Raw genomic sequence first — 22,194 nt, forward strand, 5'->3', positions numbered from 1 at the left:
TGAACACAAGTAAATAGAGCAAAAGGAGCTGCTAGAGGACAATTTAACATGACTTTTTTCAGTTAGAATCTACTGATTTTGAAATAGTCTGCCAGGAACTCTGTCATAATTCCACCTGCTCTTCACTTAAAAGAAAAAAGGACAAAATAAACAAAAAGCCCCACCCCACAATGCCTGAATAAACTAAGAAACATAAAAGGCATATATAGATACTATATGTTTTAAACTAACACTAGAAAAAAATTACATTTTGTAATTATGCCACAATGTAAGAATAAAAATTAAGCTTTCACGACATTTTGAAATGCAGGCAGTATCATTGTTTCAGTAAATATTTCTGAAATATCAAAATTATTAAAAGTTATGGATACAGCATAAACATTGCTGCAGTACTTCCTTTTAGAGTTGGTCCACTGTAATAAATATTTACAGTCAATCATGAACTGCTCAAATATTACCATTGAAAAAATAACCCAGGTTATTAGAGTAACAAAAAATAAATCCACAAGCTACTGCTAAAAGCCAAGGCATTGACACCAAACAGAAAACATTGCTTGTTGCCTCAAGAATATCTCTACCTGCCTCCAAAATCCCAGAGGTGGCATTTCAAATGTGCCACCTGGGAAAACAGCCGCTGCTCTTTTGCTCTCACAGATCCCATGGCACTTGTCATGCCTGAACCTTGTCAGCTTTCATGGACAACGAAAGACAGCTACTCTAGCTGAAGGGAAACTTCAGTCCACTGAAGCTGAATCTATCACAAAATAGAAGAGACTATTGCAGATTTGGCAGCATTCATCCCCTAAGAAGATTTTCCATTAAGCCAAATACATTTCTGAAACCTGCTCTGATTGCTGGAATGACATTCAGACATTCCTGCTGGGGAACTTCACTCGTGCACATGAAGAGCCCGTTGAACTCAACTGCACCCCCATGTCACTTAAATAAGAACCAATTCACAACCCCACACCAACTCATGCCCACTGCACTGATCAAGGAAGAGCAAGTTTAATGTTCAGCTCAATCTAAAATTGAAAGTAACCCTTTTTTGGGAGTTGCAATTAAAGCTCTCCCTGCCTTCTCACTGACCAATATCATCTGAAGTTTGGGTCCACAATTTCTGGAACAGTAAAGTTCTCTCGCTCCAGGCAAACCTTATGCTTTTGTCTCTAGCACATTCAATAGATGTTCCACTAGAAAACCCAGAAAAACAGAAAAAAAATCACCTAGCTTTCCATGGGACCCTAAAATATTTCCCCAAGACTCAGATCAGCTTTGAGATCCATTGTGGTTACTAAAACATATTGGTAAATCTATTCCAAAGCCTCTAAAACTGGAATTTGATTAGTAAGTTTCTATTCTCTGAGGAACAAAGAAAAAAAACCATTAACTTGCAACTGCTGTGGTGCATGACCATACATATCCATGGCTCCCAAGGCAGTACACATAATCACAAGATGGCAAGAGTAGAAGCAACACATACATTCTTCTCAAGGACACCATTTTCCACTTCTTTAGGTTTCAATTGAGCAATTGTATATAAAAAGAAAATAAAACATTCCATCTACTCACCTGCAGAGAGATTGCCCTGCCAGAAAACTTTCACTCTCTAAGCAAGGCACAAAACATTTTTTCTGATGCTGATACTGAGCCCCACAAATTGAGGGAATACATTTATGGCTACGGGCTTCATTCATGGGGATACAGGTCCGCGCCAAAAGATTCACGTTTACTTGGCCAACATCCAAAAATTCGGTTTATTTAGGCTGATGAATTTGTGACCCCTTTCTCCCTCTAGGAAACCCACTCACACAGGTTAATTCATTGTGCTACTTTTTTTAAATAGATGCTTAAAACAACTAAGCAGATAAGATGGGGTACAAATAGCATTGTATGCTCTATGGAAATGTTTACAGGAGGATGTGAATCAAAAAAACCCAGATTGGCACTATCAACTGTGATAAATAGTTTTCCTCTTTCTACACAGTAAGAAAAATCAAATTCTTCTCTGCAGAAAGTCACAGTTTATCTTTCTGCAAAACATATTCTTGGCCTGTCTGAAAATTAAACAACTGCCTGCATTCCTGGCAAAAGATCCTACTACGAACTACAGGGCTTGTATCTGACAAGAATTATATTCCTACTAAAAAAGTCAAAAGAGATGATATGGCTGTAAGAAGTCTGCCTTGGTTGGAAAACTTCAGCTGCTGTTTCCCTCCTAGTTGTAACTTCAGAGCCAACATCCAACTTTTCTCCTTCTAAGTGCTCTGACCCAAAAGAATGGCAGTTTTTGCGGCTGCACTCAAACATTAATCCACATGCATATATAACAGCACAGTCCGGTTTCTAACTCCTATATACCCTCCACAGTATATAAGTATACTGCTTATCCAGTGGTATCAATGAGAAATATCTTCCCTTTTCCTTTTGATCAGCAGGTCTCTTAATATGATCATCTGTCAGGCACTTGGACTACTAAAATGTTTCTCCAATGCAGTCCAACTGCCTGAAAAGACACGTCAAGCAACGTAACTATATCACTATGCATCTCTGTGATATATCAAGTTTAAGAGACATTTTTCAGACACAAAATTATTTTCACCAATCCTACACTGGTCATTTTGCCCTTCAAACAAAGAGACACTCAGCCCTATTCAGACATATTACAAAGCTATAAAGCTGTATTTTTCTTAGCTGTGTGTTCTCACTCCTGTGCAAGCTGAAATGAATTTCCTGTGGCAGGCACCAAAGCCTACTGCAGCCCCACAGCACTGATCCTTTCAGGTAACCTGACTCTGTATCACCCACACAGAAACCCTAGGAAATCATCTAAAAATTAATCAACATAGAAGATAACTGGCAGCCTGCTTTCAACTGTGCAGGAAGCAGGGGTACTGCTGAGGCCAAGCCAGAAAAGACACAGTCTGTACTACAGAGGCACAGCAAAGCTCCTGGCAAACTGGAGCCATCCCTTCAGAAGGAGCTGTTGCTGTATGGCTTTTGTTTAAAGAAAAACAAACAAACAAACAAACAAAAAAACTGAGTTCTTGACATTGACAAGCTATCTTACCACCTTCCTTTCTTCCATTATAAGACAGACGAGGTGAGAACACAAATTGCCTTAAATGCTTAGATCTACTTCCCGTCTGCAAGAGATAAAAGTACAGAGTGAACTGCTTTGCTTTATTTCCTTTTCTGAACAACAGACAAGTCATCTATGGCAAGAGCACCTAATGAAAGGATTCTTTGATAGCACTGAACATACAAGAAAAATCACTGTCCACTTCTTTTAGAGGCACAGCAGTATGACTTCTGGGCATCCACATTTTTGACAGTTCTCAGGGAGTGACAGTGGATTGCATTTAGAAAGGTCTCCAGCATGGATTTCTATTGACTGAAACACCATCATCTCACCTTTCCTCCTGCCCTGACAAAACACCACACAGCAACGGCTATAGGATATAGGATTGAGTCAAACATGAACCATTTCCATGGAAAACACTTAAATAATGACCCTCTCTCTATGGCATGGTAAACTATTACCTATGGGGGCAGGAAGAATTCCCAAGAGTCAGAATCACTGTTATCCAAACACAGTTTGCAAAAGTTCCAGGTAGAGATTCATTTTAGGCTTCTGTTTAATGAGATACAGCAGCACTGACCAGGAACAGTTGTCTGAGCATGACTATGATGCTGTAGCCTTTTCTCACAGACCTGCATCTAGCTACCACATCTCACACTTTTCTCACCTCAAGATCAGACTGCTACGGTGCACTCAAGCGGTTACATTTTAAATCAATTCAAAAAATAGACCATTATGCCTCCAAACTTCCAAACTTCCAAAGTGCTCCAAACTTTCCAAAGCACTTTGGAAACAATCTCTATGGGATGAGAAGTGACAAGGGAGGTTCTGGTTTTGCATCTGAAGAAAGGGGGTCTGACCTGGACTGCACACTATGGGTTCTGAATGTTTATGGCTGAAAGAGTATCTTTTCTTGTCACATTGTAAATGTCGTAATTGGCATTTATTTTCAACGTACATAAATAGAAGAGCACCTATCTGCGCAGCTTTCTGAAAAGAAATTCTGAAATGACAAAATTTTGAATTTCACATGGACTTGGATATTCTGTGAGGCATTCAAACTTGCAATAATCTCCTTTTCCTAGCTGCTTGACTTTAAAAGTTTTGTTTGTCTTTCAAGGCAGCTCCAGGCTGATGCTCATTAAATTCAGAAAGCAGCCAAGTAACTCCACCAGCCATACCGCTGCTGCAGGAGACAGCCACTTTAGCACTTCCCACACTAGCTATGGGTGACTAAAAGTCCTCAGAGTAAAGTTAATTTTTAAATTTTTTTTAACAAAATCAAAAGGGAGAAGACGCCAGAAAAATATTCAAGTTTTGTCTACAGAAATTTCTGGAAATTCAGAGGTAACAGTCTTTTCAATTTAAAATTGGACACATTCATTTAAAACAAAAATACTCCAAGAGCTTGAACCAAGAGACTTCAAGTGTTCTCCAAGCATCTGGCATGGTTTAGCTACTATGTTCAAATAACCAAGGAGTTTAGCATTAATTCACTTCAGAAAATGCCACAGCTGATTGGGACACAAAGCTTTAACTGCACGCTTTTTGCACACAGATATCCTGTAGACTTTCAGAATCTTCTTCACCCATCCTTCCAGTTTATGAGAGAGCATGGGGTGAGGGAACAGCAACAGTCAATATCCCACAGATTCATATCATTGTGAAGATCTGTGATAAGCAAACTGAACACCAATACTGGAAAATTCCTTTATATTTTATCTAAAACAGGTCTTAAAGATGGAATACAAGAAAATTAAAGAACTCTTTTGGGGCAACAGAGGGAAACTCTTCAGGCTAAGGGGTGGTCTTCAGCTTTTCTCATCTTCCTGCCACTGCTTGTGATAGCTACAAGGTCCTATCAAGTTAACAGATGAAGTGATACAGCAACTTCCAGAACCAGGATGCAAACAGGCAAGGAACACACTCCCTAAGCCACAGCTGTGTAAACAGGTGAACAAGACAGCTCCAATATTGCTAGGAAATGCAGAAGGTGAATCAAGAGGTAAAACTAGAGGGGATCACCTCCAAGAAGCAGTGTAGGGAAGAGGAAATAAGCAGAACAGAAATGGAATGCTCAACTAGCTAATGGCATGAATAAAGAGGAAGGAGTCTGTCAGCATCAGAATTAAGTACAGCAGACAGTTTTGTACCTTTTCAAACTGCAAGGCAAAACTTTGGGGCACCGTAACATGAAACACTTTCCACCCAGGCACACATGTTCATTAGCTGACCCCCTCAGTGCACTTTTCTCCAATCTAGGAATGAGGAAAGCTGCTCACCACCCAGCAGCAGTCAGAAGGCTGGACAGGGCTAGGATGAGCGACGGCCAGACACATAACGCTCAGCAGGCTTCTGGAAGGGAGTGATTTTCCTCTCTCCAGCAAGGAAAGCAGGATGGGCAGCTTTCAGTTTCAGAAACCAATTAGGCAGAAACTGCTATCAAAGCAATAGAGAGGGCCCTACCCTAGCTGTGTTGAGAAACACCAGGTGGTATTATCTCAATCGCACTGCCAGTTTCAACAGCCCCACTCATTCCTTCTCGCTGAAGGCACCCAGGGTGCCTTTTGCAAGGCTCTTCTCACACACCTACCTGGACACCACAGAGCATTAAACTAAACTGTCACCTAGACACCACTGCTACCTAAAAAGCAGTCACTTTTATGTAGTGGCTTGTAGAATAGCTACTCAAAGAGCAACAAACTCACAGACTTTATTCCTTCACGAACCACTTTTAAAGAGCCATCACACTCTGTGTGAACAATACACAGCAATATAGGCTTACCAAGCTATTGTGCTTTCAGGAGATTTTACAATACAGAAAAAAACCAGTGAATCTAAGAAGAAAAGAAAAACTTCAACAAATCCCAAGTTTGACACCACCGTAACATTCTTCCACAGAGTCCAAAATGAATTACTACAAGATCGTCCTTTAGATTTTGCAACCAAGAGTATGTGGTCAACATCAGAATTAGCTAAAGCAAATAAAATTGCCTTCCTCACCCCTCCAAGTTGACAAATCCTGCATAACCAATTACAGACCCATGACACGCACACATGGAGCAAAAAACTCCTCATGGCAAGTGTTAGCCAAGACGTTATTTATTGCAGACCATCAAGACAATTGGCTACAGTTACAATAAGTACTGCTGTCTGCAAGGACTTGGTGTTACTTGAAACACTTATTTCCCAGCAGCTCAGAGAAGGGAAAAAAAAAAATCAATTCTACAATCATTAGGTGAAAACTCTCAAACTGCAAACTTTTAAGACTTCTGTTTTTATATTAATATTTTTGGTCATGTGTTGCATGATTACCCTTTATATTTCAGGGTTATTTTTATCCCACTTGAGAAACAAGGTACATCCCTAAGCAGTGCAAGAGCAACCAGGTGAAGAACTAAAGAAAATTTCAAGCTCCTATCTCTTCTCATACTATAATGAGCAGTTTGATAGTATCAGCAAGTGGAAAACTAGAAGCTTAGCTCCCTCCTTTTGAGGGACAGACTTAACACAAGGAGTACACATTTGTTGTTGTTGTTCAGGGAAAGCCTACAAACCCAGCAACACAGACCAGCACAAAGAATACCTTATTTGAGAACTACTTCAATGTAGAAATCCATATGGCTAAGTGATTTCACAAGCACCAAAATATAGAGAAATAAAAACAGTCCATTTCAGAAGACAGATGTATGGCTTGAAAGAGACAAGTGAAGGCCACGGAGTTCCTACAGTTGCAGAGATGTTAAAACCCTTGTAACACCCCGACAGAGCAAAGAGAGCAGTATGCATGAGAAGTCATCTTTTGAAACAGCCAAAGGAGAAGCAGCTGTTGGTAATCTCCCATCCTTCCATTCAAGGCTTCATTCTGTTACCAACTTCTGAGAACAAAGTATCATAAATTCAATCTAATAAACCGCACAGCAAAGAGATGAAAAATCCTTGCTCACTCTTTCCTACCCACACACCTTGAGAAGAAGAGCAATCAGAGTACGGCTCTAGTTCTGCTCCTCCCAGGAAACACAAGGAACAATGAACCCTCCTCCAGTATTTTATTAATCCTTTTCTCATGCCTTAGATCTATCCTCTCTAAGTAACTGTTGCAGCGCTCAGCCAGGAAAAGCAAGAGACATCCGAGCAAGAGTGACTTCATCATTTGATGTCACCCCTCCTTACAAACAAGACCAAAAAGGCTGACAGCAAACAAGTCAGGCTTTGCTTCCAAAAGACCCACACCAAGAGAGAGGCACTAAAGATGTCCCAGACACTCAGGAGATACCAACCTATCAATTTTCACCTTTCTCACAACGACTCTTTTGTCCCAGCTTTAACTCAAACTGGCTCAGAATGTAACTAAGTATCAGCCTATAAAATATATATCAAAATGAAAGAGCCGACCTAACTCTGTTCACCACACAAGCACTCCACATTGGCAATACACAGCTTGCTACATCATGTGATAAGATGTTACCAAGACTCTGCTAACCAGAAAAATAAAACCTTTTTTGACACCCTGGAATTTTTCTCACTAAAAAAAAAGGAAAAGGAGAGGGGGGGGGAAAAAAAAAAAAAAGTTAACTTCCCAGGCTGTCTTACATGGCTGGATTAACCGAAAATAGAAACTGCACTTCCCACAGAATCCTTGAATGTGGTTCCCTTGCTTTGTTCTGACATTTTTTTCCAGACAGCAGAAGGACCAGGAGCACATGACTAGAGCGACTGGGGGGGTTATCACAAGTGCATGCGCTTTATGTTACGGCCTTTGTTTCTCCCTCAGTGTTATACACTTGGGATTGAATCATATTTGCAAACTTGTTAGTGTGCATCAGTTAGCACCCTCTTCACAGGGAAGCATCTGCCTAGTCTTTGACCTCAAATAAACGGGAAAGGAGCATCGATGACCTTTCAAGAATCAAGCTGTAGAGCCTGAATAAGACAAATTTAGTTGCTGAGTGTGACAGGTCGAGGTCTCGCTTGGTTTAGACAGCCACCTGCAGAAATACTGATCAACAAGACCTGCTTTCCATTCCACAGGCACATAAAGTAAGCCAGTAAATTAAAATGGAGTCACCCACAGTTCTCCTCCTTACAGATCAATAATCCTTAATAAATACTAATGCTGGACCTGATCAAACCCACGCTGTCGTGCTGCTAATACGGGTTAACTGCACCCAGGACTTTTGGAGTGCTGCTGGCACACTGATCATGTAGATAACAAGGTGGACTACAGCCCCTGAGCCAAATGCTCTCTTGAAGGCTTCAGCCACAGCGGAAGACATTTCAGTGAAAAAAAAACAAAAAAATAACCTATCAAAATTTCTCATCTGTCAAAAAGCTCACAATCTCCCAGTGCTTTGGCACGAAACACGCGAGTCCCTGTGATGGATGCAGGCATGCACCCACAGAGCCATGTCAGGTGTGGCTTTACAGGGATATCAAATAGATCAATCGAATGGGAATGCGTTTTGAGCATTCCTGGTCCCATAAAGAAGTCATTCTGCACTTCCATAAGAAAAAAGAAAATATTTCCAAAAATGACACTGTTCATATGAATCTGAAAGAACAATTCAGTTCTTAATGTGAACATATTCAAATAAGGAGTAAAGAAATTCCATATGATAAGCACATAGGTGATCTATAGCAACTCAGAACCGGGCCTTTTTGTATCAGCACTGTACATCTGTTTAGGTTTAATTCATATTTTTAATTCACATAAACCAGCTAACTCCAACGGATAGAATACGAAGAATGGGCACACGTTAAGCACGATTTCTGACATGTCTGTGCAGAATAAAGCACAGGCCTCATTCTTAAGAATATTCCTCGGATCAGAAAATTGGAAAAGGAATGCCAAGCTTGACATGTGAGCTCATGGAGCAGTTATTTCAAAATAAGCATTTTCTTATACCTTCTTCTGAGCATTTTACCAGAGCCTGGAGGATATTAGAGACACCTTTTGTAAGCTCCCCTCCCCCTCCTTCTTTTTTTTTTTTTTTTTAATGGGCTGGACTAAAAGGTGCTCACACCCGATGTACGGGTGCATGGAAAAACCTCCCATGCTCTCTCCCCTTCACAGCCAGGAGTGCTTAAAAAAACCTCAAAAAAACACCCAAAAAACACATAATGAACGTGAATGTCACGGTCATACCTGTGCGCCCGCAATTCGTTTCCTCCTTTCGATGGGAGGAGGGGGGGGAGAAATGAAAAGGAAATACAGGCTACGGAGCTCCCAATCCGTTTCACAAAGGGGGGAAAAATGGCTATTTAATGAGCCAGAGGCCGCTGGCAGCGACCAGGAGCTAAGGACGAGGACAAACCCACCGGGATTTTCCGTCCAGCAGGCCCCGAACGGAGCGGCGGCGTGCGCCTATTCAAGGTTAATGGGGGGGGGGAAGGGGAGAGAAAGGAGCTGCCGAGGCCGGGGCCGGGCTCCCTTCGCCGCTCCCCGTCTGGGCGAAGGGCGGGGGCAGCCTCCCCGGCCCTCACCCCCCCACCCGAGGGGGGCAGGATACTCACGGCTGACTTTCATGCTGCCGAAGGCCGAGGGCTGCTGCACCGGCTTGCAGCTCTCCGCGAAGGAGGTGGTCCTGGGCCGCCCGGACATGGTCTCTCCCGCTCTGCCCCAACGGCGATCACCTCTCTCCTCTTCCTGCCTTCGCCCTCCGCCTCGCCCCGGCGGGCCCGCCTGCCGCTCCCTCGCTCGCTCAGCTGCAGGAGACGGGTGGGACGCGCCACATGAAACGCCGGGACCCCCCCTTCCCCCCTCGGGGAAGCCCCCTCCCCTCTCGGTCTCTGTCGCCCGGCGGCGGCTGCTTCTTCTTCTCTTGCCTCCTCCTGCTCCTCCTCACGCCGCCCGCTCCTCACACGACCATCCTTCCCGGCCGCGCCGGTGGGTCCGAGAGCCGCCTCCCCCCGGCGCCGCTCCCGAGCGAGGGGGGTTCGCTGGGCCTCGCTGCCCCCACCCCGGGCGCCAGTCACATGGGGCGGAGGCTCGCGGCCCGGCTCCTCCGATCCCGCCGCCGCCGAGTTTCTCTCCTTTTATTTGCTTTATCTCTTTGTTTTTCCTTTTCTTCTTTTTCTTCCTTCTCTTCCTTCCCCCCTCCCCGTTCCTCTCCTTCCCCCTCGCCTCTGAGGGAGGCGGCAGGCAACGGGACTATTTTTTTTTTCCCCGGCGGAGGGATCTCGGGGCACGGCCGAGCGGAGGCGATTCGGAAACGAGTCGCAATAGGATCCGGTGGTGGCGGCGGGATCCGCGGCGCGCGGAGGGGGGTGAGGCGGCCGGGCGGCCTCGCTGCTCGCTGACGCTGCTGCTCAGTGCGGCGCTGAAGTGGCGGCGGCGGCGGCTTCGGCAGTGCGGCCGCTCATTGCGCCCGCACGGGCAGCTGGCGGTGGCTCAGGCAGGACACGCTGCATTGCGGGCGGCGGCCGGCGGCGACGGCACGGGCCATGACGGCGGCGGCTTCCTTGCTCCTCCTCAGCCCGGATTCAGAGCGCTGGCGGCGGTTGCTTCTTTTGCTGCTGTTTCCCCAGGCGCCCCAAGGCACGTAGGACTCGTCCTCCCGGCTGAAGTCTCCCGCCGGCCCCCCCTCCCCGTTCCTGCCGATCAGTCCCTTTGTCCCCGCTGCTCCCTCCGCTGCGTGCCGGGCTCCCGCCGCTGCGCTCTGTGCGTGCGCCAAAGCCGCGCAGCCGCCCGTGCCCGCCGCCGCCCCACGCTGCGGAGCAGCCGTAAGCGCTGTCTGTGAATACCCGGCCGAAGAACCCGGCGCGCCCGCGAGCCCCCGGCCCGAGGCCGTTACGGAAACGCCCGAGCCTTCTCGGGGCCAATCCTCAGGCCGTTACAAGAATGCCTGTAACTGGCCGGGACCAATCACGGAACCACCGCGGGCGCGACCGATTCTCCCCGAAGTGAAGCGGAGACCCAATCGGAGCACGCCGCCGCCGCCCTAGCAGCCGGGCGTGCGGCCAATGGGAAGGAGGGCTCTCTTCCGGCCATCGCCGGGCCAACCCGAATGGAGCCGAGGAGGGAGAGCCAATCAGGGGACGCGCTGCCTCCGTCACCCAGCCCTGGGACGTCTTCAAGCCGCAGCCCGAGGCGGAGAGCGGCTGCGGGCTGCGATTGGCTGGCGGCGATGAGGCTGCCTGCAGGGGACCAATCGCGAGGCGCGGGGCCACGGGCGCGCCCGCTCCCGACGGGGCACGGTCGCGCACCTCCGTGGGGGCCGGGGAGGGCAGCGCGCATGCGCAGCGCGGTCGGGCACCGCCCCTGAGGCGCGCCCCCGCGGCCCGTCCCGCCGGGAGCGTGCCTGGGGCGGCGCGGAAGGCGACCCGGCATTGCGGGGTTTATGCCTAAAACCCGCCAGGCACGGACGTGTTGCGGCTCTGCTTCATTGAGCCGTGAGAGAAATGGCGCTGAAACGCACAGTGCTGTCATAGAATTATAGAATGGTTTGGGATGGAACGGATCCGAAAGACCCTTCAGTTCGTATGCCCTGCCATGGGCAGGGACACCTTCCACTAGACCAGGTTGCTCCAAGCCCATCCAGCCTGGCCCTGAAGATTTCCAGGGATGGGCCATCCACACGTCCTCCAGGTAGCCTGTTCCAGTGTCTCACCACCCTCGTGGTAAAGAATTTCTTCCTAATATCTGATCTAACCCTACCGTCTTTCAGTTTGCAGCCATTCTCCTTTGCCTGGTCACGACAAGCTCTTGTAAAGAGTCTCTCTCCAGCTTTCAGGCAGGAGCAGTCGTGGATGTGGTTCACGAAGTGATGGTCAACCCATTCTGCACAAACTGGGCCAAGCAGGAGAATGAAGATCAGGGCTCTCATAGAAAGTCCTCCCAACTCAGCTGTTAACAGCAAGGCTTCCTCACAGGAAACACATTTTGTATTGAGACACTACACACACTTGTAGTCTGGTCCCACTGCCACCATGGGTAGATAGAGCTTGGCCCTGGCCAGAGTTCCAGGCACTGTTCTGGAAGAACTTGTCCTTCTTCAGGGCTCTGGAGCATCCCTGGGGGCAGCGGCTCCCAGCCCTAGCACAGCCAGTGCTGGAGTGCTGCTGCCTGCTGTGACCTCAGTGAAATTACTCAGCAGACATCAGCAAAAACTGAGCACCACTTGCTTATGCCATTAAAAAAAAGAAAAAATAAGTGCTCTTGCCAGGATAGTTTATACCACAAACAAAATAACTTGGACTAGCAGCAACATATTTTGCCAGTGTAAGAGACTAACTAAGAGCTGCTGTTTTCTTTTCAAGGCATCAAAATATTGCCAGATTTACTTTTTTTTGCAGCCCTGTTCTGAACACCATTGCTATGTGACCAAAGACCTGGCCAAAGGCAGCTAAAATTTATCCTTTACAAGAGCTGTTTTCCAAAGCAAAAAACAAACCCAGTCTCTCAAAATGGTCCTGTTCAGCACTTGGCTCGCCCCAGGATACTTGGCTTGCTGGAAGCCCTTTTTCCTGCCTGATAAAGTGATGAATGATTTTACCTAGTATAAAGGCCATGGGACTGTTTAAGGTTTGATTCTTCAGGATCTACCTGTGCAGCTCTGTACAGCTGGGACCCTGTCAGGTGAGAGTGGTGTGCCCTAGCAAGGGTTAAGAGACACTGAAGTCACAGCATAGGAGTGAGTGGTACTGCAGCCACCCCAAGCCACCCTACCATACTCATTGCTCCAACCCCCCTCTGAGACACCACTGTGTCAAATGTTGCTTAGACACAGCTTCAATGCGCTGCCAATGCTGAAAATGACATTTTCTCTCCTGTTTGGCAGAGCTGTTGTCAAAAATTAGGGATACAGATTGGGTTAGCTCTCTGAAGAGCATTCTTACATAAAACAACAAAGTAAATATGCCACCAGACAGTGGCCAGCTCTCTTCTACCTGAAATGTACCACCAGGCATTCCAGTCATTATTTTTCCTGGCTTTGGGCATCAAAATGCTAATACAAATCACATTTTCTTATTTTCTGACAAAGTTCTTTCAAATTACTACATAAACAGGAGAACTGACTTGGGAGAGACAGCTGAGCTTTGTTTCTTGAAAAAGTTGGCAGTCTGAAAAACAGCAGGTGGGGGAGGGTGAGCTCTTTGCTTTTCAGCATTTGCTGTTACTCATGATAGTGGTAAATAAAAATCAGATAGATGCATAATTTATACTGATGGTGCCCATTTAAAAAATGTTCCTTAAAGCTTTGTAATGACTTTACAACCTGATAATAAAAATGGGAAATCAACTTCATTTACTTACAGAGAACAAGCTACTTCATGAAAATAACTTTGTGCTTGTCCTCCTTTATCTGGTATAGCCATTCTCTAGAATCACCCTGTTTCCTCTTCAATACCAAAGTAATCTATATCAAAACCACAACTGGGTTGCTACTAATAACATGTTTCTGATTACCAAGCTTATCCATCCATGGGGGAAATGCATATTACAAAAAAATCCCAGCTGCAGTATTTCATATTTGGCAATCCTGCACATATTTTCATTCATAGTTGAGCAACCAAGTCTCCAAATCCTGTGCATTCAAGTTGTAGCATCTTCTTATCCACCAGGAAACCACAAGTGTGTTTTAAAGGAAAATTGTGATGTATTTGAGGGGATGGAAAAGCATAAAGCACCTCCAATTTCTGTTAGTCTTTTCACAGATTCTTTCCTTAGCTAAGACTACTCTCAGAAAAACCCTAAACACACAATACAGGCCTCTGTTAAGCTTTCATCCTCAATTTCAAAAATGGACTGACAATTAAAACCATTTGTGAGAGTCACAAGTGAACTAGTTGCTGTTTCAGACTGAAAGATTCTCTTTTAATAACATTGCAAAGTCCCTATTTATTTTTGGCCCTTTGGCTGATGAAATGACCTCCCTTTAGAATCTGCAAATACAAATAGAATTGACGTTTTAATGCTCAGTTTTCACAAGCTGTTATAATCCAGCATCTCAAGCATCAATATTGTTCTGAGTCTGGATGCACAGGGCAGTTTTACAGCTGCCATGTCTCTGTAATGTGCAAGTGCCCAGGGAGGTTGCCTGAATACGTGAAGTGTCCGAGAGAAATTACTGAGGTGTTATCTCTCTGAAATACCATAAGGTGGCAGTGAATTGGAAAATTGGTACAACTTCTGGGAAGAACAAAGCTCTAAGGAGTTCAGGAGAAGAGTAGGGGAGGTGTTTAGGGGTTTTCATTTGTCTGTTTGCATTTCACATATCAACAATAAGCCTCAGTCATTCTAATCAGAAACTGAATAGGCCTGCTCCAACAGGAACCAATAGATATGTTCCTGCACAGGAACTCTTGCTTTTTAATTTCTCCATTGCCTCCTTTTCAGGTGATCAGCAGGAAGATTTTCTGTTTGCTTACCTTGCAGCTCTTGCTGGGTCATTCCACCGGAAAGCATGGTGAAAGGCCTGCCTCTTGCTAGTCTGATAAGGATGCAATCATTCAAGGCTCTTTTGAACCTTGCTATGCTAGAGAATCTAAATTATGTTAATGGATCTACCAGCCTTGTATCTAACTCCTTAATATTGCCAAGGCAGTTATCCAGAGAACAATTTTGTGAGACATTGTAATGGCTTGTCTCTTGTTTGATTGGCATGGGCAAACTCAATAGTTATGGTTGAACTTTAACTTTGCTTTTTTTTTTTTTTTTCCCTCAGTGGAAAATCAGAGATTGTAACAGTAACAAATTTACCAATTGCCCAGGCGTTAATGATTAAACAATAAATCCTGAAAAGTGGTTTTGATTTTTGTCCCAGAACAAAATCCGAAGGAATCTATGTTTAGAACATACCAGTTGCATTCATGTTTCTGAGCAGGACACAAGTTTTTAATCCTGAGAACCCACTATTTTGCAATCACTTCCTGTCACAAAATATGTCATCATTAACAATTGCCTCAGAAGAATTGCCTCAGCTGATGTTTTGCTGATCTGGATGTGCATGGGTGCTCCTAGTCCTTGCAAAACTCCAGGTAAGTTTGCTGGAACCAATAAAGCCAAGTGGTCCAAACAGTTCAATGTAACAGAAGCTACAGACAACTTCTGTGTCCCAAATTTGTAGTGGAGGTGAATGAGCAGACACCAAATACAGGTTCATGGCAATATTGCAACATGTGGAAAACATCAGTGACTCAGTAGGCAGGCAGATGCATCCTTCTGTGGAATTAAGTTCTCCCTGCTCATGTTCTGCACATGTTTAAGGCTGGTTTTATCCACTAGCTCTTGACAAAAGCATCAGGTTTCCCATCATGCCAGGAGAACATCTTGTTCAGATGGACAGTTGCCTTTGCCCCAGAATTTGTCTGACCCCACTGTGTTCATATAGATAACCCTGGAAAACAATGGTGTCCAGAGCCAGAGAAGCTCTATCAGTCTAATGAGCTTTTGACAAGTCTTCCAGATTCTTGTGTTCTGGAAAGCAACACCTATGCCCATGTCCTCAGGAATCTGAAAGGGTTCAAATCTAGAAAAAATTTTGGTCTCTTTTGTCTGTATCATGTCACTCACATTAGATTCAGTCAAGCAGCCCAAGACTGACATCCCTTTGCTCTCTCTGTGCCACAGTTTTGGTGGAAGGCCCCATGAATGTCCCATGCTTGCAATTTCCCTACTTCCCCAATCAACTTCCAAACTGGCTGTTGAGACTTTCAAAGTAAAAAGAGTTAAAGCCAGCCTGATTCCTGAGGTCTTCAGCTCTTTTGATAAATTCTTGGAGGGATAGACAGCCTTAACTACAGCCCCAGGATTAGTACTACTTTTTAGCTGGATCTTGGTAGATGTGTGGAAGAGGCATGTGCAGGGGTGAAGAGCCAGGCTGGCTTTCCAAATCGTCACAATGACCTAGGGATTGTACAGGGAGCCAGGCACAACAGCCAACAAAGGAGATTTTTCTCTGCTTCCTCCTTCAGACAGCTGGGGGATGTTGCACCAGGGTGATGAGGTTTATTGTGCCTCCTCACAAACGCAGGAAGAGGATTCGCTAGTTCCTATTGAAATAGTTTTTGGAATTAAAGCGTTGCACACGGTGCAAGGTGCCAACAGGAGAAAAGGCTGTTGAGAATAGATGTTTGCATCACCAAAGAAGCAAAGAAAGCAGCAATAGGCCTGGTGAAGCCTGCCTGGGATGCTGTCCTTGCTGGAAGGGCTCTCTGCAGAACAAAATTACCGTCCTTAACTGCAGTGAAACGCTTATCCAGCTCTTGCTGTTGCAGCTGTTTTTACCCTGGCTGAATATAACTGCATGGGTACAGGTCTCCCCAGGACAGCCAGCTCTGCAAGGGAGAAAGAGGACAATTGTGTTTGGTGGGTTAGAGCCATTCTTGATATCCACAAAGCAAACTGTGCTATAAGTACATATGCAGAGGGAAATGATTGCTCTACAGTAGACAACACATAGCAAAATGGTTGAATAGAGCCATCAAATCTTGGTCATACACCAGCTACAGCAGTGACCTTGCACTGTTGTGTGTCTTGCCTATGAACTGGGATCTCTAGTTTGCAGCCCTGAATTAAAAGTGGTGATTCTCTTCAGAACCTGGGAGAAAATGCACAGCTAATTATGAAGTGGCCAAAAATAATGTAACAGTATTTTCATTTAGTTCACTGAAATTTTGCCAAGCACTCTAATTGATTTAATGATCCCTGTCCCCGGCTGCTCACTAATCACCATTGCACACTACTTCCGTCATCTTTGGCTGGCAAATGGTTACTAATTGTTGCTGCATCTTGCATTGTACATCTGGTGTTGACAGCTGTCCTTGCCCTGAGATGGAGAGACAGCTGTTTTTAAATGGAGAGCTCTCTCTAAATCTCTAAAACATCTGGGAAAATATGGCACTGAAACTGAGCTATCAAATACAAAAAGTTAGCAAATATGTGGATAGACTAGAGGATGTGCAAACACAAAACGTTAAAGTAGGCACAGGAATCAGAACACAGAAGACTCTCTGCTGTGTCTTTAAAACACAAAGCCTGGGTGTTTCCCATAAAACATAACTCTTTCCCCTAATTCCCTGTAGACTGCTTGACATCATAAAATCTTTTACACTCTGTACACCTCCTAATTTGATCAGGCTAACAACCCATGTTGCTTTTATTTCAGCCTATTAGACATAATTCAAAAGCCTTTCTAAAAGGCAGGATTCAGGATCAGGCAGCAGGATCTAACTGGCTGGAAACAAGAAACCAGTAGCATGAAAGCATCAAAAAGCCCTAGAAATCAATGGAAACAATTGCATTCCTTAAAAAAAAAAACCAAAAAAAACCAAAAAAACAACCAACCAATCTTTTCCAGAATCTCCTTTCCTCCTGAACATTTTGTGACCATGATTGTTACGAGGAACCTTTTTCCTCTCCCTGTTTATTTTGTGTATTTAGCAGCACTGAGCGTACAGTCCATTGTTTTGCTAATGGTCAGCAAAGCTTATCTCCTGATCGAGCCCAGCCGCTATTGCTCACAGGCTGTTCTGCAAGACTTGGATGAGCACTCCTCTCAGACCCTGCAGAGGCTGCAAGCCAGCAGCGTGAGCACGGCTGAACTCAACAGGCAACAATGAGCAGGCATTTAAGGACACAGAAAGGAAATGGGTGAGCTTAAACCAGGTTAGTGTGATTGCAGCAGGAGACGCTACAAATGACCCCTAAGAAAAGAGTCTGCGAGCAGAAAAGGCCTGGCAGAATTAACAACGCCTTTTTATAAAGGAGTCATTTCAGGACATCTGACTTAAGGGAAGTGCCACATTTATGTATTTTTAATTGGACTGGATTTAAGCCATATCAAGCTGATGATGCCATTCTGAGTTCAAAAGGATAGTCTCTTTGCCTCACAGCACGGGAACAAGGGCACAATGCAATTAACAGGAAAGGCGGCACTTTCAAAAGCAGCAGAAGGGAGTATTTTTAAATTAAGCGGTTATTGTATATTTCAGGCAATTAAAGTAGAAATTTGTTCTAGTCACTGGAAGGTGAGACACTTCTCCAGGAGATTATTCTAATTCTCAAGCGTGGTTGCTTTTAAACTGCCCCTAGAGGAGGGGCAGTTGTCTCTTCTCTTCGCCCATGGAAGGACTCTGGAAAGACTCCTGCCTGGTAAGTGGCCTCTGGAGTAAGAAGCCTCCCACGAGGTGACAGGAAGACAGTTACACTTCTAACTGGACTCTGAAAGTCACTGATGCAGGATATCAGTGATGGACAAGAACCTAGATAACACAGATCCCCTTTTTCGGTAAGGAGTGCTGTTTGGAAACGTGCTGTTTGAATTCACATTACTCTCAAAGTGTGAATGTATGGGAACATTTATAAAATGCTCTGAAACATCTTGCTCTGACCACAATAAGGATCAAGATCTTGAACTTTAGAAACCAAGGCTTGAGATGTTTAATCATCTCCTTAAAGCTCAAGAGTGGTTCATCCTGTCGAGAAGAAAATCAAGCAACAGTGGCAGAAGGCATGTGTGGTTGAGCAGAGAGGTCATAACTAAACTCTGACATAAAAAGGAAATGCACAAAAGGTGGAAGCAGGGGTAGGGAGCCCAGGAGGCAGGAGGAAGCCTTACTGGTGACAGTGTCCTTCAGCAATCCCAGGCCCCTGAGCAAGGGGGCCAAAAGTGCTGAGGAAACTAGATAATGTAATTGAAAGGCCACTCTTTGAAAGATCACACTGAGCAGGAGAGGTTCCTGAGGCCTGGAAGAAAGCCAAAAGCCACTTCTGTCTTCAACGAGGACAAGAAGGAGCATCTGGGAAATCAGAATCTCGTCAGCCTCAGCTCAATACCTGAAAACACAATGGAGCAAGAAATCACGGGAACCATTTCCACACACATGAAGAACAAGGAGGTGATCAGATGAGGTCAGCATGGGTTCACAAAGCGGAAATCAGACCTAACCAACCTGACAGCCTTCCACAGCACAATGAGCTGTCTTGGTGAATGAGAGGAGAGCAATGATGTTGTCTGCATTAACTTTAGTAAGGCTTTTGACGCTGTCTCCCACAACATCCCCACAGACAAAGCATGAGTTACCTAAGCTGGCAGTGAGTCATTCAAAAAATGACTGAATGGATGGACCCAGAGTATCATGGTCAGTGGCACAAAGTCCAGCTAGAGGCCAGTCACTAGAGGTATATTCTGTTACCAGGTCTTATACTTTTTAGCATCATTAATGAACTGGATGATGTGACAGAGTACATCTTTGGCAAATTTACATATTACACAAAGCTGGGAGGAGCTGACACACCAGATGATGTGTTGCCATCCACAGCAACCTGGACAGGCTGGGGAATTGATCAAAGAGGAATCACATGGAGATCAACAAAGGGAAATGCAAAGTCCTGCACCTTAGGAAGAATAACCACATTCACCTATGTAGGCTGGGGACTCTGCAGAGGAGGACCTGGGGGATTCTGGAGGACATGAAGCTGGCCATGAGCCAGCAGTGTTCCCTCACAGCAAGGACAAAGAGCAGCATCCTAAGCTACATTAGGAAAAGCATTGTCAGCAGGTCAAGACAAGTGATCTTTCCCCTCTACTCAGCATTGGTGAGGCCAGTGCCCAGTTCTGGCCTCCTCAGTACAAGAAAGACAGGGACTTACTGGAATGACAGTAAAGATGATTAAGGGTCTGAAGCACATCTCATGTGAGAGAAGACAGAGATCTGGGAATGTTCACCCTATTCATCCCAGAGACCAAAAGGCTTAGGGGGAAATCTCATCAATGTGTATAAATATCTAGTGGGAAGGAATGATGAACGGGGAGATAGGTGCCTGTGACAGGACAAGAAGCAATAGGCATTATTTAAAACATGAAAATCCACCTGAACACCAGAAAACATCCTTTTACTCTGTGGGTCATCAAAGACCTGGAGAGGTCATGGAGTCTCATCTTTACTGTGTATCCAGCTCTTTCCTGTGAGGGTGTTGAGGCACTGAAAGAGGTTGCCCAGAAAAGTTGTGGAGGAAGTGTTTAAGGCCAGGTTGGATGGGGCATTGAGCATGTTGGTCTAGTGGGAGGTGTCCCTGCCACAACAGAGGAGCTGGAACAAGGTGATCTTTAAGGTTCCTTCCAACCCAAACCGTTCTATGATTCCATCTGTGGAAATGTACAAAACCTGACTGGACCCAGTCCTGGATAACCAGGTATAGCTGACCCACCTTGAATAAGAGGGGGTTGAACTAGATGATCTCCTGAGGTCATCCTCCACATTCCTGTGATGATTATGTGAGCCACTGGAGTAGTTCCTGGTGTCCTGTGTGCTCTTGGTTCTTGTGTGTCTTGCTGATTTTTCCCTGAGGTAATTAATTATTGGTGTAATTAAGTGCACTGAATGCATGTACCTCTGAGGATGAGGTGGTTGTGGAGAAACCTGAACTTGACAAAATAGTCAGAAGAATTGTCTTTGGGGGAAAAAAAAAAAAAAAAAAAAAGAGAGGATCTGGGAATCACGTTCATGACTGTGAGGTTCCATACACATAGAACCAGAGTAAGGAAAGTCCAGGTGGATGGAAGCTGACAAAGTGCACAGGGCAGGGTCAGATGAGAAGCGGGAGAAGAGTGACATATGACAGTCAGCGCTGAGTACAGCACACAAGAACTTTGGTTTTATTTCCCAGTCTAAGAGAACCAGTGCCACAAGGTCTGGGAAGTCTGGGTGGTGGTGGTAAAATTAAAGCCCTAAGACTGTATCAAAACAGGACACCAAGCATGGACCGATAAATCAGAGTCAGAATTTTTAAATGGTGCACCCAGAAAATGGAGAAAACACAATTAATGACTGCCTGGAAGAAGCTGGATTTCCATGACCACCCAGGAACTCTGAAGCACAGACAGTTCTCCAGGGCAGCAGTCCACAAGCTGAACCATGAGCCTGTCCTTTCTCCAGCTGTGCTCCCAGTCTCCTTCACAGCATGGTCCCAGTAGATTTTAAGCACTAAGGCAGGATGCCACTAAGAAAAAAAATATGTGATCCTGTAATTAATGTCAGTTTCACAAAAGAAGATTAGAGAAACATTTGTCAAGAATTGTCTAGGAATAATTGTTCCTGCCTTGGGAGAAAGAGATGGACTGGAGTCCCCAGATGGCTCCTTGAGGTCCCTTCCAGGCCTCTTTTCCACAAAGTCATACATGCCAAAATTAAGCCAAATTAGGTTTGTGCACATTGTTTTAATTCCAGTTTTCTGCAACTTCTGAATGGTTTCAGAGCCATTTTGGCACAGACAACAGTGTCCTGCTTTTTAGGATCCTGGTCAGTTTGGTTTAAAGCCAACCCAGCTTAGCAAGGATGCCATAATATGCACATCCACCCCTTGTAAGAACCCTCTGACAAAGACCTCTTCCAGGGACTGGCAGAGAAAACCAAGGTGACTCAGACCTCTCCAACTAACAAAGGTTAGGGTAGCAGTGGGAAGGGGAAGCATCAGAAACTTGCCTTTCAGATCCACATGCTGGGAGCAGATGAGATGAAAATCTAAGGATGCTTTGGTTCCATCCCAAACTCTGGAGAGCAATATGTACCACCAGGAGATTTTGCTACTTGCCATCCATCTTCTCTCCACCCCTATTCTTTTTTCAGGCCCTTGAAAGCAAACAGCTCCTTTGCTACCTCCTTTGCTCCCTGCCCCATCACTGTGAAGTTAGGGTCTTTCCTCTCCCCACTCCTGCCTCCACTAATTGCATCCCACCTCAAGTCAGGTCCACACCCTACCACCTCTGTTCTCCTCCCAGTCACCTGGCTTGTCCTGCCATCACTTTTTTTTTCCCCCCACTTCTGCTCTTTTCTCTACTCCCTCACTTTCTTTTTTGCCCAACAGCTGCTCCCAAACCCTGAATCCTCTGTTGATTAATCCTTCTCTCTGTCCTCACTGCCGTTCATTGTTGATTCAGAAAATCAACCTCCCTCCCTTCCTGCCTCTGCCACAGTCACACCATCTTCCCCTCTTACACCACCTCCTCCCTCAGCTACTCCAGCCCCAATCACAGCAGATCCTTCAAACAGATTTACCTCTTTCCTTCCACATCTGCCCTGCACAACAACTTCTCCTGCCACGCTGCCTCACAGCCAGTGTGGCGGTCATCACTTAATGAGATAAACCCCACTTTGCTCTCTGCTCAGTG

The 22,194-nt window shown here is 45.3% G+C and overlaps 1 protein-coding gene and 1 long non-coding RNA gene across 4 annotated transcripts in view; both read right to left on the reverse strand.

Annotated features, from left to right (window-relative positions):
* The window catches only part of GSK3B (glycogen synthase kinase 3 beta), a 149,619-nt gene extending 139,233 nt beyond the window's left edge, over positions 1-10,386 (reverse strand). The window contains exon 1 of one of the 3 annotated variants that reach the window (XR_005704511.2): positions 9,596-10,386. Coding sequence is in view for 2 of the 3 variants with exons in the window: in XM_040090940.2 (XP_039946874.1) it covers positions 9,596-9,683 (88 nt within the window). In the remaining variant the exon portion in view is untranslated. The remainder of the gene's footprint in view (positions 1-9,595) is intronic. The other 2 variants (XM_040090940.2, XM_040090949.2) reach the window with 2 other exon arrangements.
* Positions 10,387-13,832: 3,446 nt separating this feature from the next.
* Positions 13,833-21,022, reverse strand: LOC120749688 (uncharacterized). Its single transcript, XR_005699741.2, has 2 exons — positions 20,235-21,022; positions 13,833-16,360 (listed from the first exon to the last, which is right to left on the reverse strand). It is a non-coding gene; the product is annotated as an uncharacterized LOC120749688 (long non-coding RNA).
* Between the last annotated feature and the right edge of the window lie 1,172 nt (positions 21,023-22,194).

The sequence above is a fragment of the Hirundo rustica genome, chromosome 2 (genome assembly GCF_015227805.2).
Source record: "Hirundo rustica isolate bHirRus1 chromosome 2, bHirRus1.pri.v3, whole genome shotgun sequence".
Classification (NCBI taxonomy): Eukaryota; Metazoa; Chordata; class Aves; order Passeriformes; family Hirundinidae; genus Hirundo; species Hirundo rustica.